This window comes from Poromitra crassiceps (genome assembly GCF_964638095.1).
Source record: "Poromitra crassiceps genome assembly, chromosome: 8".
NCBI classification, from domain to species: Eukaryota; Metazoa; Chordata; class Actinopteri; order Beryciformes; family Melamphaidae; genus Poromitra; species Poromitra crassiceps.
Genome location: NC_139629.1, coordinates 14,151,587 through 14,172,879, shown reverse-complemented (window position 1 = coordinate 14,172,879; position 21,293 = coordinate 14,151,587). Strand labels below are relative to the sequence as shown.

At 44.4% G+C, this 21,293-nt stretch overlaps 2 protein-coding genes across 2 annotated transcripts; both read left to right on the top strand.

Moving 5' to 3' along the window:
* Positions 1–1,808: 1,808 nt before the first annotated feature.
* On the top strand, positions 1,809–15,653 carry LOC310781787 (membrane-spanning 4-domains subfamily A member 4D-like). Its single transcript, XM_083642417.1, has 7 exons — positions 1,809–2,078; positions 3,481–3,591; positions 5,160–5,216; positions 6,548–6,673; positions 12,424–12,543; positions 14,669–14,773; positions 15,259–15,653. The coding sequence occupies exons 1-7, from the start codon at positions 1,905–1,907 to the stop codon at positions 15,334–15,336; spliced, it is 771 nt and encodes a 256-aa protein (XP_083498543.1). The 5' UTR covers positions 1,809–1,904; the 3' UTR covers positions 15,337–15,653.
* Positions 15,654–17,426: 1,773 nt separating this feature from the next.
* On the top strand, positions 17,427–19,619 carry LOC310780481 (chemerin-like receptor 1; the record flags this gene model as incomplete). Its single annotated transcript, XM_083641059.1, has 2 exons — positions 17,427–17,436; positions 18,553–19,619. 2 exons carry the CDS (start codon positions 17,427–17,429, stop codon positions 19,617–19,619), a joined length of 1,077 nt encoding a protein of 358 aa, XP_083497185.1.
* Between the last annotated feature and the right edge of the window lie 1,674 nt (positions 19,620–21,293).

Genomic DNA, 21,293 nt, shown 5'->3' with positions numbered 1-21,293 from the left:
GAGTAATTCCTTTCTGTGACATTTTTTGGAGGATTCAGCACCCACAGAAACTATTGGGGGTTGAGCGTGTTTTTCTGGTGTTTTGGTTTGTTGATGAAAATATATAGGTGCACATATATCTTTCTAATAGGATGATTGCAGAAGTGGATGTTATCTGGAGTGTGTAAAAAATGTAAAAAAAAAAAAGTTTAACGTGACGTCACTTTCTTTACCGGCAAAGCTGAAGACCGGCGACATGTCACAAGCTTCCACGAGCTATGTCGTTTTTATACAAAACTAACCCCTACGTTTCAGTCTGACGACAAACTGTGACTTTCTTGACATGCAAAGTTATGTTTTAAATTGACCACACACAATTCAAACGGCATCAAAAAAGTAACGTTATTCTCCGTCCACCGCCATTCATATTTTTCCCAGCGCTGGTACAGGGAGAAAAGCAGGAAGTGACGTTTCACTTTGGCTCTCTATAATATTTGGGCTATAGGTCAGCTAGAGATCTAGCTGACCAAGCTATTGTCTGTCTTGTTTTTGTATTGCTTTTTATTCTACATTTTGTGATTTTCCTTTGTGCTCACTGCATTTGACTAATTCTTATCATTTTACTGTCATTTTACTATTGCATTTTACTACTGCTTGTAATGTCATGTGTCATGTGTTTGGACCCCAGGAAGACTAGCAGTCCTCTTGGCGGTAGCTAAAGGGGATCCTTTTAATAAACAATAAACATGTATAATCCCCATCTGCAAGGTCCTCTGAAGCCATTTTTGGATCTAACTCAAGGTTATGGATATAACCCCGGGTTTATAGAAAAAGGCGAGGAGGACCTCGCCAGACCACCCTACTTGACCAGGGCGGATGGAGAAGAGGTCTTGTCAATCTGCTTGGGCATATATATAGGAGCATCTTCCCTTGCCAGGCGCAGAGGGTACGCCTCTTTTGGCCGCACCCCAATGTGTTCACAACGGTGTAGAGATGATTGTCTTCTGTAGATCTTGCAGAGGCAAGATGCCCCATTTGCGGGGTCCTCCTTGCCTTTTCTATAAAACAGGGGTTATATCTAAGGCCGGATTAAAGTAGCCATGGGCCCCGGGGCTACGGATTTTTCAAGGGCCCTGTGGGTAAAGGTTGACTGATTGATTGATTGATTGATTAAGTGATTGATTAAGTGATTGATTAAGTGATGATGGTGTATTTCTCTGCCTTCTCCTTAACCCTCTCTGGTGAAACAATGTGCAAGAGAGCAGGCTTTCAAACAGGAAACCGTGTCTAAACCACAAACTGCCTGTCTTGACACAGCGGCTGCAACCACTCCCTTTTGCACTATATCTGTGTACAAAAAGTTAACCTTGAGTTAACATGTTTTACTAGAGGAGCAAGGCTGATGCATTCTGCTGCTTACACAGTCTGCAGAGTGATGTTAGTTTCCATTTCCAAAGAAGGATCAATTCCTGTTTTCTTGTGAAACACTTCCTGACCTCATACTGTATGACCGGGTGTGCACACACATACACACAACACACACACACACGCACACACACACACACACACACACACACACACACACACACACACACACACACACACACACACACACTCACGCACACGTGCACACACACTGCGAGCGCGCACACACACACACGCGCACACACACACACGTGTGCACACACACACACACACGCACACACACAGGCACACACACACACACACACACACACACACACACACACACACACACACACACACACACACACACACACACACACACACACACACACACACACACACTAAACTGCAGATTTCGTAGTTGTGGGTTGCTGGTTGTTGCAACCATTGAGTGGTTGCAACAAGGAAACAGAAGAGCGGGATCAGGCCACAGAGCAGCGCAGATTAATCTCAGCTGAAACATGTCGGCGTCAGTAGGCCTATCGTCCACGACGGGCGGGGGGGTGGTGATCAACGTGTACCCAGGACCTCAGGGTGCTGCACCCCAACATGACCCAGGCACCCAGGGGTACCCAGCACCCCAACACGGTCCAGACACCAAGAAGTTCGAGAAGTGCCGGCCGCGGGTTCTGGGGGTAGGTACCAGTCCGTTGTTTGTTGTTACTTGACTTGTTGTTTCACTTATTTGTTTTGAGGTTAGAGGTTAGCATAAGCTTACTCGGCTGGGTCTACTGGGCGAGGGTGTATGATGTTGAGAGACCCGAAACACCTTACGACCCCAGTCAACATCACTGATGACGCGTCCCAGCGCATGCTGTAGCATGTATTCTGAACCTACTGTTATTTTGTATCTCTTAATTATAACATTTTATTTTGTTCTGTTTTTCGTTACATTTTAGATTTTTTTTTTCATTCACATGTGTGAAACCCCTGTCTACTGCTGATGCAACCCCAAGAGGAAGTGAAGTAGAAGTAGAAGTAGAAGAGTGGAAATATCAAGTTACTGTTTGATACAGTTTACAGAACAAAAACAGAGCCAAGCTTTGAGAAGGCGAAATACCCCCTTTAACTGTGATAGGAAGTGCTTCACGATGGGATACTGGACAAATAAAACCACTGAAACTGCACAATAGTAACATGCATCAGAAACAGTACAATAGTAACATGCATCGCAAGACAGTCAAATAGTAAAACAGCCAGCAGTAGACTACAAGAAATACAACAGCAGACACAATCAAAGCCAAGAGAATAACAATTTACTGTTTTTCTTTACTTTTTTCAGTGCACTGTAAGTTAACTGCAGTGTTGTAGTTGAGTCGGACTCGTTTCTGAGTCCTCGTGACTCAACTCGGGCTTGCTGATCGGATTTGAGCATTCATGCATTCAGACTCGGAAGTTGGAGATGAGGCCTCTGACTTGTTATTCATTCATAATAAAGGCTGTGTGTCTACAGACCCAGCCTGAGTGGGAGAAAACTGAAACCAATAAATGACACCAACAACTGCTAGCTGCAAAGATTCTGTAGTTTAATTCAGAGAGCTCTGCTCCTACAGTCAAAAGGCAGCAGTTCATCTCTCGGTGGCTTGTACAGTAAGTTGTGGTTATCAACAGGAAGTCTCTTCTCACAGCACAAATCAGACAAAGCCCAGACTTTACAAGTTTTAAACACCAACTGAAATCATGGCTGAAATCCCAACAATCATCTAGTCATTAACACTCAAACCAAGTAGTGTACCCTTTTATCTTATTTTGTATGTGTTGTATTTTATCATGCTTTTGTACTAGAATTGTATATGTGTACCAAATTTACACTGTAATTGTTGTAGTTGTTTTATTGTTGTTTTTGACTGATCCTTGTATCATCTCTAGGGACCCAGGGACTGCAGATGAAATTTAGCTTCCAGCTAATTCTGCGACAGTTTCTGACTGTCCATTGTCCCTGTCAAATAAATTAAGTAAATAAATACAATAAAAATATGGTGGCTTGACTACAGCACTGGTTAACGGTCTCTGCTGCCTGTCATGTCATCCCTCCAGACGGTGCAGATCATGATCGGGCTGCTGGCGTTCCTGTTCGGCATCGTGATGGCGGTGCATTCGCCAGCATATGGCGTGTTCAGTGGCGTGTTCTTCTGGGGAGCTTTACTTGTAAGTCTACCTCACAGTCAACATCTGTATCTACATGTAGATGGCGTCCGGGTAGTGTAGCGGGAGATTCCCTGCCTACCAACATGAGGGTCGCAGGTTCGCGCCCCCGTGTTACCTCCGGCTTGGTCGGGCATCCAGTGGTCCATACAGGCACGATTGGCTGTGTCTGCGGGTGGGAAGCCGGTTAGAGGGTATGTGTCCTGGTTGCTGCACTAGCGCCTCCTCTGATTGGTCGGGGCGCCTGTTCATGGCGGAAGGGAACTGGTGGGAATAGCATGATCAGCCCACGTGCTACGTCCTGCCAGTGAAGCTCTCCGCTGTCAGGTGAAGGTAATGCGGCTATCTCTTGCAGCTAAGCTGCAGAGGGACGTCTGTGTATATTGTTTCCAGTGTAGCTTATAGTTACGCTATTTTCCGGGTGTAGCTTACGCGAATAGCGTAGCACAGAATCAGATGACGTGCAACTCTACTATAGCAGGTGCTCATAGAATGTTTGGAAAAGAACATTAACACTTTGAGTGCCACGGCCCTTGGGCAAAAGGTTGCTTGCTGTGCCACATAGGCCGCAATGCATTTTAAAACAGTCATATAATTTTTTTAATAATTACTATGTAAACACTGAACACGCACAAATAACGATGAGACTCTCTTCTATCACCTGCAAAAAAAAGTTTATTGATCCCATTTTCCGTTCTTTAGTTATGAGCCGGAGAAGATAGCTTGATTGAAGCAAAAACATCCCTTTTTTTCTACGAGCTGAGATAATGAGCCTTTTGTGAAATTAAACATTTCAAGCACATCACTGACTCTGAAGCTAATTTTCTGATGTCTGGGTCTGTCTGGGTGAAGTGTATGCTGCTCTGCTGCTCTGCGTGCTCCCCCCCCCCCCCCCCCCCTCAACTGCACACGCCTCCTGGGTGTGTCTTATGTGTCTGGTGGCTCTCAGTCTCTGCTGAGTTTGCTGCGCACACACAGTGAATGGTGCGCGACATTCAGCTTTTTGGTTCCGCGTGTGTTTGTCACGGGCTGGCATGCTTCCAGTTCGGAATAATAAGGCTGATTATGTGAATGTGCTGTTGCAGCGTACATGGAGGTGCTCAGTTGTGACAGCGGATGCTGCTGCTGGGGGCACAGCTGGCGTTGTGCTCGTTTATGGAGGCACGTCGATGCATACGGACGGATGCGATGCGATTTCCTCATTTTCCCCAGTGACTATTTCTGTGTGTTTGGCTCCTTTTTCTCTGATCAGGAGAGTGCTGTCGCCACCTAATGGGTTTGTAAAATAGGTTATCGACCTCCAATAGCTACAATATTGTTAGAGGCGACGTAAGAAGCTTAGATCGACACCCCCCCGTCAAAAAAACAATTTGGAGTTATGACGCCATATGGCGTCGCTGGCACTGAACGTGTTAACCGTTAAACAGGTAGAAACGTGACTGACTGGAGGGGGGCTTTAAGATCAATTTAAAAAAGTACCATGATTTGCTTTAATGTTGTGGTGTCAGTAATGTATTCAGGTAGGAGTGAGTAGCCTACTGTACTGAATCTTTCTGTCCTCCTCTCTACAGTATGTCGTGGCTGGATCTCTGACGGTGGCTGCTGGCAAGTCGAGGAGCCGGTGCCTGGTTAGTAACTTTAGATGAAGAAGAAACTGGATGGACAAACCCTGGCTTTATTTAGTCTACACACCACGTCAAACTGAAACGTAGTTTCGTATAAAAACTACATAGCTTGTGGAAGCTCGTGGCATGTCGCCGGTCTTCAGCTTTGCCGGTAGAGAAAGTGACTTCACTTAGGCGACAGTGTATGTAGTCTTTCTGATGTATAACTTCTAGTGCAACAGTTTGGCGACAAACTGCGACTTTCTTGACATGCAAAGTTACGTTTTAAATTGACAAAATTAGCGTTTGCACCCCGTGGCACAATTCAAACGGGATCAAAAAAGTAACCTTAGCCCTCGTTCACACAGGACGCCGAAGCAACGCTCAACCGAAGCTGTACCTACACTGTACCCACAAGTTTCATTTAGGCGTCCTTGTTAACAGGCGGAGCCGTTCACACCACCCGCACACGTGCCACGCTGACACCGTGCCGAAGCCACACTCACGCCACGCCGAAGCGATCACTCAGGCCTGACGCCGAGTTTCCAAGCTTGACGCTGAAGCCGTGAGGCATGAAGTCAATGAGGGAGTTATGGGCGGGTTCAAGGCGCGAGAGTAGGCGCTGAGAGGAGCTGAGAGGAAAAGAGAAGGCGTCTTGTGTGAACGGTTAGGCGTACGTTCAGCTTGTGCCTGTTTCAAGCTTCAGTTCTGCTTATGTTCGGCGTCCTGTGTGAACGAGGGCTTATTCACCGTCTACCGCCATTCATATTTTTCACAGCGCTGGTACAGGCAGAAAGCAGGAAGTGACGTTTCACTTTGGCTCTCTATATCCCTGATCCATGTGTTAACTGTTACTTCTATCTGTTGCATGTTGTTATCTTGTTTTATGTGTACTCATACTGTCTCAGCGTCTTTGGGTCATTGAAAAGCGCTTTATAAAATAAATGTATTATTATTATTATTATTATTACTAAATACTGGTTAATATTACTCTCAGCTTACCTTACTAAATACTGGTTAGTAACGTTATATTACTATCACCTTAACCTACTAAATACTGCTGGTTAGTAACTTTATATTACTATCACCTTACCTTAACCTGCAGTTGACATCAAACATGGCGGCCTTCATAGTAATGGATTATAAAAGTGTTTGTTGACCTAACTTGATGTGTAATTATGCAATGTGTTTATATTATTTATATGTCCCTCTGATTATAGGAATATTTTGAATTCAACTAATTTTACAAATGAAATTAGCCAGTGTTTGTTAGCTAACGTTAGTTATCTAGCTTGCAACGTATACAGTGTATGTTTTTTGACGTGTTGCCCTGATGTCGTCTCTTTACTCGGCAGTTGAACGCCTCTCTCTGCCTCAGTGTTGTTGCTGCGGTGGTTTCCGGCATCGCCACCATCCTCTACTCTCTGGACACCACGGGTGTGACCTTCCACTGCTATGACTATGGCTGCGGCCAAAATCTGGTACGATGTTTTGGTTTTAAATATGTAGTTGTCAAAAAACTAAAAGAATACCATGTGTTTGCTCCATCATATTCTCACGGGACTTGTGTCGTGACACTAATGCACATTGTTTGCTCTATAGAATTGGGCCATCTTAAACATCTTAAAGGGATAGTTTGGTTTGTTTGAAGTGGGGTCCATGCAGTAGAATGCAGCCGGCGTGGCCCAGTTTGGAGAAATGGAGATTGACCGCATCAGGCAAGTAGAGCTGTCTGCTGAGTGTGAAGGGGCCATGAGCAAAAACATCAAAAGCAACAGAGAAAATACATAAAATGCTTCTATACTGCTCACCTGGCATAATCCAAGTCTCCACAAGCCCTGAGATGCCAAGTTGACTTGAAAAGATGTCATTTACACCCTATTTTTAGCTGAAATGTTCACTGCAGCCAGGTGCGGCAGTACCTGCTAGTACAACAAGTGGAGCTGCTGCGCCTGGCTACATTGTCATTCAGAACCAAAATGTGCAAAGTATGGCTAACTCTTTCTACCGGTATCACAAGGATACTCTGGTATATTGTCATTTTTTTTAAGATACCCAGCCCTAATCACGAGTATGGATATTGACACATTGTACTCGGATGATACTCGTAAAAAGTGGGGTCCACCCGCTATGCCGACCACCCGCTATGCCGACCACCCGCAATGCCGACCTTAGGTTTAGGCGTGGGGGTGGGAGAGGTTAGGTTTTGGGTTAGGGTCTGGGGGAGGTTAGGTTTAGGCATGGCATGGGGGGAGGTTAGGTTTGGCGTGGGGGCTGGGAGAGGTTAGGTTTTGGGTTAGGGTCTGGGGGAGGTTAGGTTTAGGCATGGGAGGAGGTTAGGTTTGGCGTGGGGGCTGGGAGAGGTTAGCTCCACCGCCGCCTCGCTCAGCTGGTTCTGCTTGTGGGCTATCGGCATTGCGACCTGTCGGCACTGCGGCCTGTCGGCACATAGACGCAGCACCGTAAAAAGTATGTTATCTGTACTGGATACTCGTTTCATCTGAGTAGGCTACCCTGCTCGTCCCTAGTGAATAATGGTTGTACCAATCTTATAATGATGGGAAAGATACTTGGACTGTACTTTTGATGAAGAAACATGGGGAAACATTCTTTCCAACAATGGTAAATCTATGAGATAAGCCAGAGGCAGTGACGATTCTAGTCAAAAATTATGCGGGTGCCCCTCCAAGCAGCATTCATCGCCATTATTTTTTAAATAACTTGACACCAACAAAAAATACATTACATAATAATTAGAATTCCTCAAGTTCCTACGACATTATTTCATTAGCCTATTCATAACTTTCATACATGGTGCAAAATTAACTGTCTGTCCACCGGCCAAATGACTAGTGAATATTCAAATGTTACCAGCCACTCAATAGATTATGGGGTGAGTGAAGCAAGCAAATCCATCAGCCACTTGCATATTTATATTTTACCAGCATTGTGTGCCCTGCTTTTATAGCATTCATAGCTTAACTGTTAGCTTAGCTAGCTAACTAAAAAACTAAAAATAGTCCATTGTTAGCTGAAGCTATTCAAGTATATCTCCCCATAGGCTATAATAAAATCTGCTTAATCAGTATCTGCTCCACTGTCTTGCTTTTTTGCCACATCCTCTTTTCTCTTTCGTTTTGACTTACAAATACAGTAACTTCTCCATTCCCTTTATTCCCTTTCAATTCAAGAGAATTCCTCAATCATGCAAGCTTGAATGTCATCACATACATTCTCTTTTTTATATTTTATTTTAAAATTTAACAATATCTGAACAAAACAAACGAACAAGCTCAGACACAGGAAAGGAAAAGAAATGAAAATAATATCGACAGTTATAATGTGGTGCTACCATCCATATAGGGTGCTTATGTACTTGTAAGATATGTCGTGCATGGGGTCCCACGCAAGGCGTCCAACAGGAACCATCCGGGCGAGTCACCCACTGCCCCCAACCTTGTCGAGGTACGCTAGAAATGGGTCCCAAATAGTTAGATAGATAGATAGATAGATAGATAGATAGATAGATAGATAGATAGATAGATAGATAGATAGATAGATAGATAGATAGATAGATAGATATAGCTTTATTTTTGTGTCACTCCTCAACAAACAAGTATGGTATAAAAAACAACAAAAAGTGCATTAAAAAGTTGGGGACCACTCACATGGAGTTGTGAGACACAATACAATTCAAAACAATAAAAGATAAAAACATACTACAAGTACTATTACACAGAAAATACAATATGTAAAAGGGAGGGGGCAGTTTATTGGGCGGTGCTCATGAAGGCTACTCTTCTTTTTAGGATGAGGTGGCAGGCCTTGGCACATTCATTAATACCGTGTTCACCAGCTAAAATTTTACGCAATTTATTTATGTCATCAAGGTCATTAAAATTCTCATAGTGTTTTGATAGAAAAATAAAAAGATCAGCGTGAATGTCGTTGTAAAGTTCACAGTGTAATAGAACGTGGGCTTCAGATTCAATAGAACCACTGTTCCACAGTGTGCAGAAACGACTCTCAACTGGGGTGTTGGTGTATCTGCCGGTTTCCAGAGCTAAGGGAGCGACTCCACATCTAAACTTTGCAAGGGCACTTCTATGCTGCCTGGGCATAATGCATTGTACATAGGGTTCTGATTCAAAAACATTCTTAAAAGAACAGTAAGTACGGAGTTTGTTTCCGTCTGGCCTGTTAATCTGCAAGAGCCATTTCTCCTTGTCTGCCTCTGCAACTGCTTGATCAAGACTCCGTAGATCATTTCTTGAGAGAACTAGATCAGTGCTGGCGAGATGGGATAAATGTAGAGAGCTGAAAAATGTTCGTACAGTATGAGCATAGTTTTTCACATTTCTCATCATAGTTAGAAACGTTTTAAGTGAGTTGGCTCTCAGGGATCTGAGCCTCTACTCTCCATCCTTATAACAGAGATCATGGACCCTATCTTCCCACTGGCCTAAGGCGCTAAAACTGGCGTTAAACGCAATAAAACGCGCCTTGAGCCTGCCTCGGGAAGATAGCATCATGGTTTTAGGCCCCGAAATGCACTTTACGCCGAAGAGGCGTGGCGCAGTGCCAGAATAGGCCAGAATGGGCGTTTCGGCCTTAAATACCGGCCTAGCGCTATCTTCCCCTCTGGCGTTAATTTAGCATTTAGCACTCTTCAAAACCAGGCCTTATTCAGTGCGCCGGATATATGACTGTGCGTAATTGCACACAGCTCTCCTCTGCCATCTCATTCTCTCTCCCCCCCCCCTCTCTCTCTCACTCCCTCTCTCTCGCGCGTCAAACAGGCACAATGACCGATGAAAAAAAAAGTTGTTATACCGTAGTTTTGAGCCCCTGTCATTCAGAGGCTGTTGCATCATCCTACCTGTGGGATAAGAAAAGGTAGCGAGAGAAAACGATATAATTCTGCCCAAACTTTCACCAATCTAATCTCATCATGACATCCAGCCAGGGATAGGCTATATTTTTTCTAGCCGATGCATTTAGAACATTCTTTTCACTTTGATCTTGCTATTGTAGCGTATTTACATGCTTGCTGTATTGAAACTGCAGTGAGATTGGTTTGAGAAGCATAATAATATGGAATAATATATATGGAGACAGACGGGGATGAAAGAGGGAGGGGGGAGCTCAGAGCGCTTTGGTCGGGCTTTTCTGACTGTGGAATGGAACATGAAAGGGACATTGTGATTCATTTACTGCACTTATCCAATGAGCACGGTGTGAATAATTCTACGCTTAAAAGGCGTGGTTAATGCTTAAGGGCCTGTGTCCACCTGGCGTCTTTTCCTCAGGTCCAGCGTCTATTTTCAATTTTTTCCAATGGGAGGAGAGCGTATGCGAGCGCACACGGACGTGTAGAGAAAGTGCAGAGCGCCCAGCGTCTTTTTTCGGCGTTTTTGTGCGCCGACTCCCAGCGCTTCCAGCTGAAAATATTTTAACTTTTCAGAAAGACGCTGGTGTCGGCTGCTCCTTTTCTGGTAACTAATCATATGGAAAAACTATCGCAACAGAGACAGAACGGCTCAATTGTGGGAGCAGATCGGCTAGACACTTAATATTTCTGGTGAGTGTTGTGCTTACTGCTTTTAATAGCGTAGCCTACCTGTGTTGTTAGCTTGCTAGCTGTCAGCTATCAAGCTGAACTAACGTTACTTGCAGACTGCTTCCTTGTATATTGTGCGCTGGGATCAGCGTTCCCCAGCGCACTCCCAGCTTTTAACGTCGGAAAAAGAAGCTAGGTGGACACAGGCCCTAAGGCTGCGTGTAGCGCCGACAGGAGAATAGGCAGTGCGCCGGTCCACGGCCACTAATATGCGCTGCGCCTGGCGCTAAGCGCTCATTTAAGGCCGGTGGGACGATAGAGGCCCATGTCCGTCAACCACAGTTGGAAAGAAGGTGAAGAGGGGGACTTCCATTCTTTCAGAATGTTTTTTTGGCAACAGTTGTCCCCAGTGTCAGAGACTGTTCACATACATTTTCTTGAATTGAAAGTGAAGGTGAAGGTGAATGACCGTGAATCATTCCTGTCAAACTTGCATGATTCACATACCGGTACATTATCTTGATAATGGTAATGATTCACTTTCAATTCAAAACATTATGTGAATCATGTAGGTTTGACGGGAATGACACGGGTCCCCTTTAGGGAGGTTTCCTACATCATTCCAAATTGTCCAGGCCAGGGGATGACATGGAACCCCTTTAGAGAGGTTTCAATGCATTGCAAATTGTCCATTAGCTGCTTAATGGAGAGGGGTTGCTGTGTCATTGCTGTGGAGTAACGTTTTTCAGCCCACGGGGGGCCCTAATGGCCTGGGGCCCCAAGCAGTTGCCTGCCCTGCCTGTTCACAAGCTGTGCCTCTGGCCAAAGGCACATTTATTCAATATAAAATACTTCATATTATTACACTCCAACAAGATCAATGGGTCTGATTAAAAACAGTGTTTGTTGGAAATGTAAAACAGAACAAGGTACATACATGCACGGACTTTGGGAGTGTCACTTCCGTCGTCTCTCCTTTATGGGGGAATGTGTGCTAGAATATATGGGTGAATGGTGAATGGCGCTTTACAAATAGAGCAGGTAGAAGACCAGGCTACAATTCTCACATGCACCGGCTATTTAACTGCACAGGTCAGGTAGCAATTGACGCAATTTCCCAACAAGAGCATGCACTTAGCAATGGTGGCAAGGTAAGAAGACCACTTTAACTGGGGGTGAAGCCTTGACCAGATCTGGCTCCTACAAAAGTAAGTTGGACATTAGTCTCTCCCCAGACTCAAATATTACGTTGAATCGCTGCGCTCCGCATACTACATAAGTGAGTCTGTGCAGTTAACAGCCACTGCTGGTTTTGAAGGCGGGTTGAAATTGAATGAGTGACAGGTCGTAGCACCGATGAGAGAGCGGTTCAAAAAATGGGCAGCGCCTCCCGTGTCGTCTGATCGCAAAGTCGTTACTGATTGGTTACTGATTCAGAGGACTGAAGCCATCACTGGCATATGACTGGCCAAGTGAACGGTTCCCTCCCATAACCAGCCGGCTGAGGGAAAGTGTCCCAGACCCAGAGAGAGATCTGCAGCATGCAGTAATGTAGTATCAGCATAAGAACTCTCATGGGTCTGGCGTTGAGACTAGTTGGACATAAACCTGTACAATGATTTCATCCAATAGCAGGAGGTCTGACTGCAGTTTCCTCCATGTTGTCCACAGGGTTTGTCGATGGGGGTTTCAGGGGTCTTGGTTGTCTTCGCTCTCCTGGAGTTGGCTGTTTCCATCACCGTTGCAGTGTACGCCTGCAAAGCTACCTGCAACTGTGACCCCCAGCCCCAGGTGAGGCCACTTGCATCTTACAAACAGATCACCACACCCATCACAGGGCGCCAAATGACCGCACAGAGCTCAGAGGCTAAAGCCCCAATTTATGCTTTGTCTGCCGACACTTTTGAAACGGTCGCCGACAGAAATGAGGACTTGAGTCGACACTTTCAAGTGTCGGCGAGCAGTGTCTGCTACCTAGTGAAGTGTCTAGTGTCGCTGACTACGTCATAGTATCGCGCAAGTCTGATTGGCTATATAGACGGCACGTGCTTGACTTCCTTGTTTTGGTTTTCGCTCGATTTAAATGAATGAACGTGTCCCCGCTATTTTTATCAGCCTGTCCTTGATGTATGACTTCGTGAAAATCACAAAGAACATCGTGACCAATTTCCCAGAGAGAGAGGATGTGAGTTGTGTGGTTGTGTGTCGTTTATATGCGGCTGCAGCCAAGTATGTTACTTCTTGCCTCCGAGGTGGTTTCACTGTGCATTCCATTCCCTCTCTTGCCGTCCGTGGCTGTCTGCAGCACGTTCGGGTGTCACGTGACCGTTGAACCGAGACGAACGTTCACTGAAGTATAGACCCCTTATACAGCTTGTCAACATTGAGCTGCGCGCGCATCGTGTAGGCAGAAACCCGTCAGCCCAGCATTGACAGACAGTGAGAACTGTGTAAAAGCCCCGCTGTCAGGACTGCTCTATGCCCATCTGGAACACACAGTTATATTTTAGTTTTAAAATGCAGTTCTCGGCTTACTACCACAGCTTATCGCCTAGTGATAAGCAATGTTATGCATCGAAATAAACGTTGTTTAATGGGATATGTCTTACAGACCCATACGCACTGGCGCTGTCAATTGGCCAAGCACATATCGTGCATTCCTTTATAACTGGGGATAGCGTAGATAATTATTCTGTAACTTGCAAAGATATATTGTTATGTTGATAATGCACACAACTCAATAATGACATTATGTAACGTTACTTGGTCGTTAACTAACCGAGCGATGTGGCTGAGCAGCCTACAGCTTCAGGCAGCTTACCTGATTATGAAATGAGCACTACAAAGTCGGGCATTTTTAATGATGTCCTCGTTCCAATCAGTTCAACTCAATAATGACATTATTTAACGTTAGGCTACTTGGTTGTTAACTAACCGAGCGATGTGGCTGTTAGCAGCCTACTACAGTTTACCTGATATGAAATGAGCGAGCACTGCAAAGTCGGGCATTTTTAACGATTTCCTCTTTCGGCTTGCAACCAAAGACACCTACGGTTAGCATTAAAAGCAGTATGAGTTGACGGGATTCGGTAAAACTTTAGTCCTTGCTTTGTTGATAGTGTAACAGACTGTTCAGTGTTGTGTTGTGTTCTATTGCGTGTGTGCGAGGCTGTGTATGTTCCCTCGAGTTGCGTAGAACAGGATATGTGGGGAGAAGCTTGTATAACGTTACAGCCTGGCTCTATCGTTTATTATTTTATTAAGTGTGAATAGGCGGACCCGAATACTCTGCTACAATAGCTTTCCAATTCTGGCATCGCACTGCACAACACGAAGACATGTCTTGCTGGAATAGTTTCACAGGCACTGGAAAACTACTTGACAGGGCTGCGCGGAGTCTGTCTTTCTGCCTCCGTCTTGCGCATCTGACGCTGTTTGTTGTCATTGTGACGTAGGCGTATAATTGGTCTATAAATGCAAACACCATGAGCGACACTTTCTTTTTCGTCTGCGACCATGTGCTGAGCGACACTTTCTAATAAGTATAAATTAAGCTTAAGCCTCTACTATGAATTATGTATTCACTCTCTGTCCGGGTTAATGTTGCTTTGTGTTTTCATATAACAACAGATAATTGAAAGACTTTATCTGTTTAAAATATGGCGAGACGGTAACACTTTAAAATAAGGTACTACACAAAATCTAGAGTAGTTACAAAGGGGGAGCAAAGATGGACAGATAATAATGAATGATTCTGTACTCATCAACTACTAGGGGTTAGGGTTCTGATCCGACTCACAAAATGTGCATATCATAGCAGACTGGAGTATTGGCCTTGGTGGAGGTCCGCGCACTCTCCGAGTGGACTTCTACTTGTAAAATGTGACCAAAAACACTTCTGTTGTTTGTCTTATAGCAAGTGTTCATGGTGAACAGTCATGTACCTCAAGGCAGCAGAGTGGCCATGGAGGCTCCACCTACTTTGCAGTCTCTGCTCCCTTCACAGGCCAACAACCCTGAGGTTTGTTGTAAATGTGTGATGTCACGTCATGTAATGTGTGACATCATGTGATGTAAATGTGTGGTGTAGATGTTAGGGATGCACCGATCCACATTTTTTCATTTCCGATCCGATTCCGATACCTGAATTTGGATATCTGCCGATACCGATATTATTCCGATACCAATATTTTTCTTGAATATACAGTATAGGCAAAGATTTGGCCAATTAAAGTTTTTTTTTAATATACCTTGCAAAAAGCAGACAAAATTAAGAAAATATACAAGGCAAAGAAGGATACTATTATACATGGGCAAATTACGTGTGCGCTGGATTTGCAAAAAATGAAGAAAAAAAATCAGATTCCGATTCGTGAATTATGTCAGTATCGGCACCCGATACCGATATTGGATCGGATCGGTCCCATCCCTAGTAGATGTGTGACATCATGTGAGTCAGTTTGGAGTTCAGTTCAGATTCCAGCTCACGTGTTGGTGTTTTTTCAGACCATGGTGTTTCCTACAGCTCCAGAACAACGATCACCCGGCGGTCTCCCTCCGGCCTATGGCACAGTCCTCTGCTGAGGAGGCCAAGCTGCTCTGCATCATGCCAAGCCACCTGCTGAGCACACAGTTGAATGTAGCCTTGCTTGCCGGCAAACATACACACCTCGCATAATCTGTTAGTACACACACATATACACAAACAGGGTTTCCTTGTTCGGCCTGTAGGATATATATATATGTTTTTTTTTGTTTTTCAGTTTTGTGTTCATACATGGACAGTGTGAGACATAGAAGAAAATAAAAAATAAAAGGAAAAAAATAACAACAAAGACAAACATGGAAATGAAACAATAACAAGATAAATCAAAACAAAAATAAAAGAGGAGGCTACCAGACATGTGTATGCTTTTTTTCTTCTTCCTTCAAATAAACAAAGATGATATTGTACATATGTATGGATTCTACAGGAATATATATCATTGTTTCATAATTAAGGGGGGTCTATCGGTGACCAGCCGGTACGAGTCACCCATCGCCCCTAACCTCGTGGAGGTGGGCGAGAAACGGGTCCCAAACAACAAAAAATCTCGCGAGTGAGATGGTCCTCAGGAACCTGAGTCTCTCCATCCGTATAACATCATGTCCGCCAGCCACAGCTGAAAAGAGGGTGGAGAGGATAGTATCTTTTGACAGGGGCTGGCCAAGTGTCTTTTGTGATGGAATAATTGAATTGAGAAATTAAAAAGCTTCTGACCCAGCTTCCATAGGCAACATTAGGCAAAAAAGAAAATCTCAAAAATATATAAAGTAAATCCTTGTTGCTTAGTCGCTCAAGCCAGACTGTCTCTTCTACATAAGGTGAATACTGCCCCACAAAGGAAAAAGGCAGTAACTTCCCAGAGTGCAAAACTGAGAAAAATGACTTTAAAGTTGTCTTGTTGTCGAGCCAAAATAGTTACTCGAGCAATGTTGACAATCATGTCAATAGTGAAATCATCAGTGATATTAGTCTCGGTTTCCAGACGTTTGGTGATAAGACTGAGAGCTGAGTCTACAGTGATATAAACTACTGATGCTGTCACAATGTCATCAACAGTGAACAATGTCATTAATTAATGATTAGTTAAAGTCAGTTCTGAGTATAGTAGTTAATCATTAGTTAAAGTCACATTGTGAGTATAGTAGTAGTAGTAGTAGTATATTAATGATTTGTCAGTTCCTTAGTAGAGTAATTACTCATTATTTAATGGTTAGTTAATGGTCAGTTTGTGAGTGTAATAGTTGATCGTTAGTTAATCATTACTTCATTATTACCTGTCCATTAGTTACTCTTTTTGTGTACCCTATTGTAAAGTGGTGCATCATGATCATACTCAGTAGTTTATGAGTACTGAATCGTTACTTAATTATGTCCATTAGTTATTCTTTTTGTGTACCATTATATAAAGTGAAACATCATCATTATACCTAACACTTGTGCCATGTGAGATTTGAACCCTCAGCCCCAAAATGGTGAGGAGGTCAAGATAGTTAGCAAGTCAGGCGTTGACTGTTTATTGGATATTTATAGTGACCAGGATGAGGCTGACACAAGATTGGTGTTACATGGAATACACCTTGCACAGTCACATCGTCGTCTCATTGTCAAATGTCACAGCTGTGCTGGTTTTGCTTGACTGAAAGACTGAAATCACACTTTTTTCATTCACTGGTTTAAAAAAGTGTATGTAAATATTTCAATAAAAGTGTTCAATTCAATGTGTGTGTGTGTGTGTGTGTGTGTGTGTGTGTGTGTGCATTCCAGTGCGAGCAGAATTGTGTCCGCTGTTTTCCATGCGATCGGGCTGAAACTTTGAGGGGGTGTAAAGAGCACCCGTGCAGGTGACCTGACTGAGCCAGATTTTTTAATTAGGTGATTGCCCTAATTACCGTCATCAGTGATGAGGTCATCAGCGATGTCATCCTTCCTGGCTGAGGCTATACAGTAGGAGGTGTTTGACAGGGTTCTCTTTTTTTAGAACTTGGTGGTTTCATGGTCGTTAGGGTGTGTACATTTGCACAACTGCAATAGAAGTGACACTTCACTTGTCTCTGCCTCCTGGTTCAAAAATTTAAAACTATCAGGCGTTAGGTTCGGTTTGTGCTCTCTTTGTCATCACAGCAGGAATATGGGGACAGGTAAGATGGTCCAAATCTGCACTTTACGACACGTTGGGAGCATAATGCAATAGGCTTTTTAACATTATTGTTTTCCTTCAAAAATATAATTTGCAAATATGCATGGAGTATTGCATAAGCTTACTGAAATGCATCAACAGCAAGGTTCTGTTGGTCATAATTTGTTGCAGAAGAGAACTGATCTGAAAATATTTATTTCATGCACAAACTATTATAAACTTTTTTTGGTATTATGTGTGATCCACCTGCATTTGGTGAAATGAGTGTGGGGGGGGGGGGGGGGGATTAAGTTGCAATTTCAGTGAGATGGGGGTTTCCCAGAGCCACAGCTCCGCCTGCTATTGGTCCGTGATCGGCAAGCTGCGCGATCACTGGACAGGTGATCTGTCAATCACACCGTTTTCTTATCATCTATTTTACTCCAGATGGGTGAGTTATTCTGAAAAAATGACCCCCCTACAGTTGTTATGAAAAGGTGAAATTAGCTATATAGACCAAAATCGTGTTAAGGCCCAGACTGTAAAGATGCTTAATTACTGTTATAAAGTTGGGCATTTTAACAGGAACGACGGGACTTCTGAGCCCTGCCTCAAGTAGCCATTTGAGGAATTACAGCTCAAACAAAGACTTACGCATCTTTGCTCACATGTTGTGACTCATGTACTCATCACTCCAAATCAGAAAACTGTCAACTGTCAACAGTCATAAAAATGCCATGTTTTTAGGAATACAATATTATATAAATCAGGCTGTGAATGATATATGAACAAACCATTCTGGAAAAACCTTCAGAAGTTAGGAATAGAACGTTTGGTGTATGGATGTGCTACTTAAGTGGAGATTTCTCGCTCAGAGTATGAGAAAGAGAAAAAGAGAATGGCGTTTTTACCCTATTCACCGTTAGTGTCTCGATTTAAAAATTCAATGGCCTAATTCTAATTCTGTCAAAAATTTCAGTAGTCCCAGCTTTCATGTTCAATGTCAAATCCTAAAGGCTAAGATAATACTGGTATATATACTATATATTGTGAAACAAATCACCAGATTATCATAAATTGTTAACAGCATGTTGTATAACATAATCACACTAATAACACTTGTGTCTTCTTTTTTTAGATTCATATGAAAGCTTCCGTTCCACTGTCGCACCACCAATTCAGCCGCCTGGTCTCAGCAACATGGACGTATTCCAGATGATCATCTGCAGTGTGGCGTTTGTGCTTGGGACTACAGGCAATAGTCTGGTCATCTATGTGACGGGGTTCAGGATGAAGAAAACGGTCAACTCAGTTTGGTTCCTCAACTTGGCCCTGGCTGACTTCCTCTACACAGCCTCCCTGATCTTCAGCATCGTCAACACCTCCCGCGGTGGCAACTGGCCTTTTGGAGATTTCATGTGCAAGTCAAACAACTTAGTGTTTCTAGTGAACATGTTTGCCAGTATCTTCCTCCTGGTGGCCATAAGTCTGGACCGCTGCCTGTCCACCTGGATGATGGTGTGGGCCCAAAACAAGCGCACCCCTCGCAAAGCTCAGATCATCTGCGTTGTCATCTGGCTGGCTGCTCTGGCCTGCAGCTTACCATACGTCGTTTTGCGGGAGGTTCGGGAGGTAGGCAGGGGACGGTTTGTGTGTGGTTATTCTAAGTCAATGGATAAATGGACCCTCACCATTTTCCGCTTTGTGTTGGGCTTCCTCGTCCCCTTCCTAGTCATCACTCTCTCTTATGTTGCCATCGCCGTGCGTGTCAGGCGCCTCCAGAGAGGAAGGAAACAGAAATCTTTCCGAATCATCATTGCCATCATCTTTGCGTTCCTCTTCTGCTGGCTGCCCTTCCACGTGCTGCAGCTTCTCCAATTGAAGGCTTCTAGCAGCACAGTCACTAGACGCGTTGTGAGTACTGGAAGTCTACTGGCTAAATGTCTGACCACTCTCAACAGCTGCCTGAACCCCATCCTCTATTTCTTCATGTGCGGTGAATTGCGGAAGAAGCTCAAGCGGTCTATATGCTTGGTGTTCGAGACCGCCTTGGCGGAGGACCACGCGCGATTCGCCTCATCTCGCACCGCGGCTTCGCACCTCTCTCGGAAGTCTGACTTTGCTCCGCCTACTGAGAGGAAGGGCACATCCATGGCCTTGACCACGAGCAACTCAGACCACGCTTCCATGGAGGAGAGATACTGAATGCAGGACAAGGCCCAACAGCCAGCACCCAGTGTACTTTTGGTGAACCCACATTTAGAAGTGCCTAATCTGTAAGGGCGTGTGTCCCCAAGCCATCAGGATGCTTCACTCGGCCTCAAAATAGTTGTCTGCACCCCCCCCCCCTCTCTCCCCCCCTCCCCCCAGCCTTCGGGCTGTTGAAGCTGTTGAACTTGACTGCCCCCCCCCCCCCCCCCCCCAGCCATCGAGCTGTTGAACTTGACTGCCCCCCCTCCCCAGCCATCGGGCTGTTGAACTTCACTGCCCCCCAAACCCGCCCCCCCCCCAGCCATCGGGCTGTTGAACTTGACTGCCCCCCCTCCCCAGCCATCGGGCTGTTGAACTTCACTGCCCCCCAAACCCCCCCCCCCCCCCCCCCCAGCCATCGGGCTGTTGAACTTCACTGCCCCCCAACCCAGCCATCGAGCTGTTGAACTTGAACTTGACCTGGCTTCTTCAGCATCTTTTTTCAATTGTTCCAAATTAGGAGAGAACCTATGCAGAGGCGCTGCGTGCAGGAGCGTCTTTCCGAGAGCTCCAACCTTTTTTCAATGATGAGAGACTAGAAGGAAAGTACAATAAAGTTTAATGATGCAACAAACAACACTTAGATTTGGCGTATGACTCCATGGTATGATGACGCTCCTCTGAGACGAGAGGAGGACGCCAGTGATTTATAGGATAGACAGAGAATCCCCCATAGGGAATTCTACAGGAGTCATGACATTGGTGGTGTTCAGGAGAGGAGGTGGGGCGAAGCAACTGCTACAGCGGGGATCATCACTGAGGGGTGACACACAAGGTGAATTACACACTCTAGAATACGAAGGAACTGATATAGAACTCCAGTTAGGTGATTGGCCAGCAGGCCAGAGAGAGGGAAAGCGTGTGGGAGACATTGATTGGACAGGAATGAAGGGGCGTGCATATTTATGAATGAATGATATAACCTGAACAGGGCGTTGCTGCAGGGGGAGAGAGAGATGAATGGAAAGGAACAATGGATTAATGAATGGAATGGTTAATCAGACATTTAAGGGGGAAGTAGCCTTCATTATTGAAAACAGTCTGAGACATTATCTTGTGGCTGCTCCGATCGCTTCTAGTTCTAATCTGTGAACTTTTCAGAAAGGCACTGGTGTCGTCACCAGCGGCCCTTTTCACACAACCAATATGGAGCCAAGAAAATGACGGAGAAGCTTGTTGGTTTATCCCAAGTTGTACGAAATGTCTCAGAAACGTCTGACTGAAAAGAAAACATGTAATAATAATGATCAAGCAATCACACAATGCGATTAGACAATGCTCAGATCAAATCACTATCAGTTGGTTTTGGGATGAATGTCCCACTTAAACATGCATCAATCTGTGAAACTAAATTGAGCAAATACAATAAAATCCACCATCCAAACATTCTTTGGACTAAAAACGGTAAATGCATGTTTGCAACACACACATCTTTGTATATTGCTATATAATTATTACACCCATTCAGTCGGACTTAAACTGTTTTGATGTGACTAGATTCACAACTGCAAAATGTTTATATGATGGGGCTCTTCTTGCATTGATGGTCTCACCCCCCCCCCCCCCTGCCACACACACACACACACACACACACACACACACTGATACTAAGTTCTAACTCTTTGTGTA

What these genes read in the sequence shown, in the direction of transcription:
- LOC310781787 (XM_083642417.1), top strand. Translation starts at nt 1,905, where the DNA reads ATGTCGGCGTCAGTAGGCCTATCGTCCACGACGGGCGGGGGGGTGGTG. An exon ending in TCTTCTGGGGAGCTTTACTT is followed by an intron (nt 3,592 to 5,159) that starts GTAAGTCTACCT and finishes TCCTCTCTACAG; the next exon opens with TATGTCGTGGCTGGATCTCT. An exon ending in ACTGTGACCCCCAGCCCCAG is followed by an intron (nt 12,544 to 14,668) that starts GTGAGGCCACTT and finishes TTTGTCTTATAG; the next exon opens with CAAGTGTTCATGGTGAACAG.